The sequence below is a fragment of the Amphimedon queenslandica genome, unplaced genomic scaffold (assembly GCF_000090795.2).
Source record: "Amphimedon queenslandica unplaced genomic scaffold, v1.1 AMPQUscaffold_8250_Cont19805, whole genome shotgun sequence".
Lineage (NCBI taxonomy): Eukaryota > Metazoa > Porifera > Demospongiae > Haplosclerida > Niphatidae > Amphimedon > Amphimedon queenslandica.
The window spans coordinates 1-2,432 of NW_003551472.1; the positions used below are offsets into that span (position 1 = coordinate 1).

At 33.4% G+C, this 2,432-nt stretch overlaps 1 protein-coding gene across 1 annotated transcript; it reads right to left on the reverse strand.

Moving 5' to 3' along the window:
• Nucleotides 1-9: 9 nt before the first annotated feature.
• LOC109591407 (uncharacterized) lies at nt 10-2,422 on the reverse strand (the record flags this gene model as incomplete). Its single annotated transcript, XM_020007149.1, has 7 exons — nt 2,343-2,422; nt 1,320-1,367; nt 1,129-1,190; nt 900-1,074; nt 646-786; nt 536-589; nt 10-119 (listed from the first exon to the last, which is right to left on the reverse strand). Coding segments are annotated over exons 2-7 (554 nt in total), but the record flags the coding sequence as incomplete, so codon positions are not given.
• Between the last annotated feature and the right edge of the window lie 10 nt (nt 2,423-2,432).

Sequence of the window (2,432 nt, forward strand, 5' to 3'; positions counted from 1 at the left end):
TCTAGGTACGATGCTCCGCCTCCTCTGCGATCAGTGCCAGGTTGAGAGGAGTGGTTAGTAGGGCCAGGAGCAGTTGAGCGACTGGAGGAACCACCCCTGTGGGACCCTGACCTTGAGGTCTGGGGGGGGAGAAAGATTTTAGTAATAAAAAGGGCACATCTAACAAATATTTTTTTCAAGTACAATGATATATTTACATGCTGTATATGTATAAATTTACAATGAACATGTACTATTGTTACTATTACCGTAGGGTCCCTTTTTTCAAGGGCCGTATATTTCACAGATTTTGCAATTTTTTGAAGATTTGCAAAAATTACTTCTGCAAAAATCAAATTATTACGGTAAAAGATGGCAGACAGCATAAATTCTCAAAAATTAAATTCGCAAAATAGATTTTTAGGTAAATTCGTGAAATTTACAGCCCTTGAAAAAAGGTGCCCTGTTATCATTATTATTATTATTATCATTATTATTATTATTATTATTATTATTATTATTATTATTATTATTATTATCATCATTATTATTATACCTCCAGTGTGATTTCATTCAGTTGTGAGGTTCTCTTCAGCTGCTGAAGTTTATTCTAATAAAAATAAAATTTAAATATCCAAAATGCTAAAAACCAGCAAGGAAGCAAACCTGCATTTCTTTGACTAAATAGTTCTGAAGCTCAGCCACACAAGCCTTCATTCTTTTCTCAGTGTCGCTCCAGTAAATGTACAAAATAGTGAGCTCTCTCCTACCAGATGTAATCTTAGGCTTTAGGCCAGTCACTGCATTCTAAAATTAGAAATAGAATATTAAAAATAAATCCTTCTCTCAAAAAATTAAAATTACTCACAAATAAAATTGATGTTATACGTGTACGTGTACGTGTATTTTGAGTAACTTACAATCTTTTTCTTTGTTAGTTTCTGGAAAGCAGCAGAGCGAGAGTCAACGACTAACACGTTGAAGAAAAGGTCAAGCGGTTTGACCTCTGGGCCTTGTAGAGTCTTCCAGAATATTCTAGAAGCAGAGCCAGTCAGTGGAATGAGATTAATGTTACTGGACCAGGAGCCGGAATGACTAAGGAAGAAAATATTAACATGGAAGTATTCATCAGTTTTTGTAGCAGCTTACATAAATCTTTCCTCGCTGTCCATTTTAGCAGTCAAGTAACCAATAATGGAGTAATTCTGTCCCTAAAAAAGCAAAACAAAATAGTCAACTACATGTACATGTACATACACACATGTAACAATGATTATTGGTGTACATGTACATGTATATTTAAATGGATTTATATTAGTGTAATAGAGTGCAGCTCTTACATGTAATTTCATTTTGAGGTGACCCGACCATTTCAATATCTCATTAGCCTAAAGGAAGAGGAAGGAGAATGAATACAACAAGTTATGATAGTTACAACCAAGACTACATTATGTACTCTTGTTACTACTGACACACAAGTTTGAGTTACATGAATGAAAATATAGATAATTTTGAAACATGTACGTGTACAATCAGCATTATTTTTCAAACAGCCATGCATCAAAAACATGCCAAAAAATGATTCTTAATTTTTATTACATTTTCTGATACACATTGATGTCCTTATGCTATGCAGAAAGTTTGAGGCGTTTCCTACAAATATTTTTCGAGTTATTAGCATTTTTAAAAACAAGCCAATTTTTGAAAAAAGCAAAGGCTATATATAGCCCATGGTTTTTTTTACAAAAATGGCTCCAAAATCACTCCCAATTTTTATCACATTTTCTGATACATATTGATGTCCTTATGCTATGCAGAAAGTTGAGGCGTTTCCTACAAATATTTTTCGAGTTATTAGCATTTTTAAAAACAAGCCAATTTTTTGAAAAAAAGGAAAGGCTATAGCCCATGGTTTTTTTCCAAAAAATGGCTCCAAAATCACTCCCAATTTTTATCACATTTTCTGATACATATTGATGTCCTTATGCTATGCAGAAAGTTTGAGGCGTTTCCTACAAATATTTTTCGAGTTTTTAGCATTTTTAGAAACAAGCCAATTTTTTGAAAAAAAGGAAAGGCTATAGCCCATGGTTTTTTTCCAAAAATGGCTCCAAAATCACTGCCAATTTTTATCACATTTTCTGATACATATTGATGTCCTTATGCTACGCATAAAGTTTAAGGCATTTTCGACAAATACTTTAAAACAAGCCAATTCAAAAAAAGCAAAGGCTTATAGAGCAAAGATTATATAGCCCTTGTCCAACAATAAAATCTCGGGCACTGTAAGAAAACAATAATTTTCGAAAAGGCTCCAAAAATTGCTCTCAATTAACAATCAACTCACACTACATGCCATATACCTTAGATATATCCCCGAGGGTTGGTTCTGGTAGCTTAATCTTTGAACACTGCTGTGCGTGACTCCCAATCTTATTCTTATTGAAACTGAT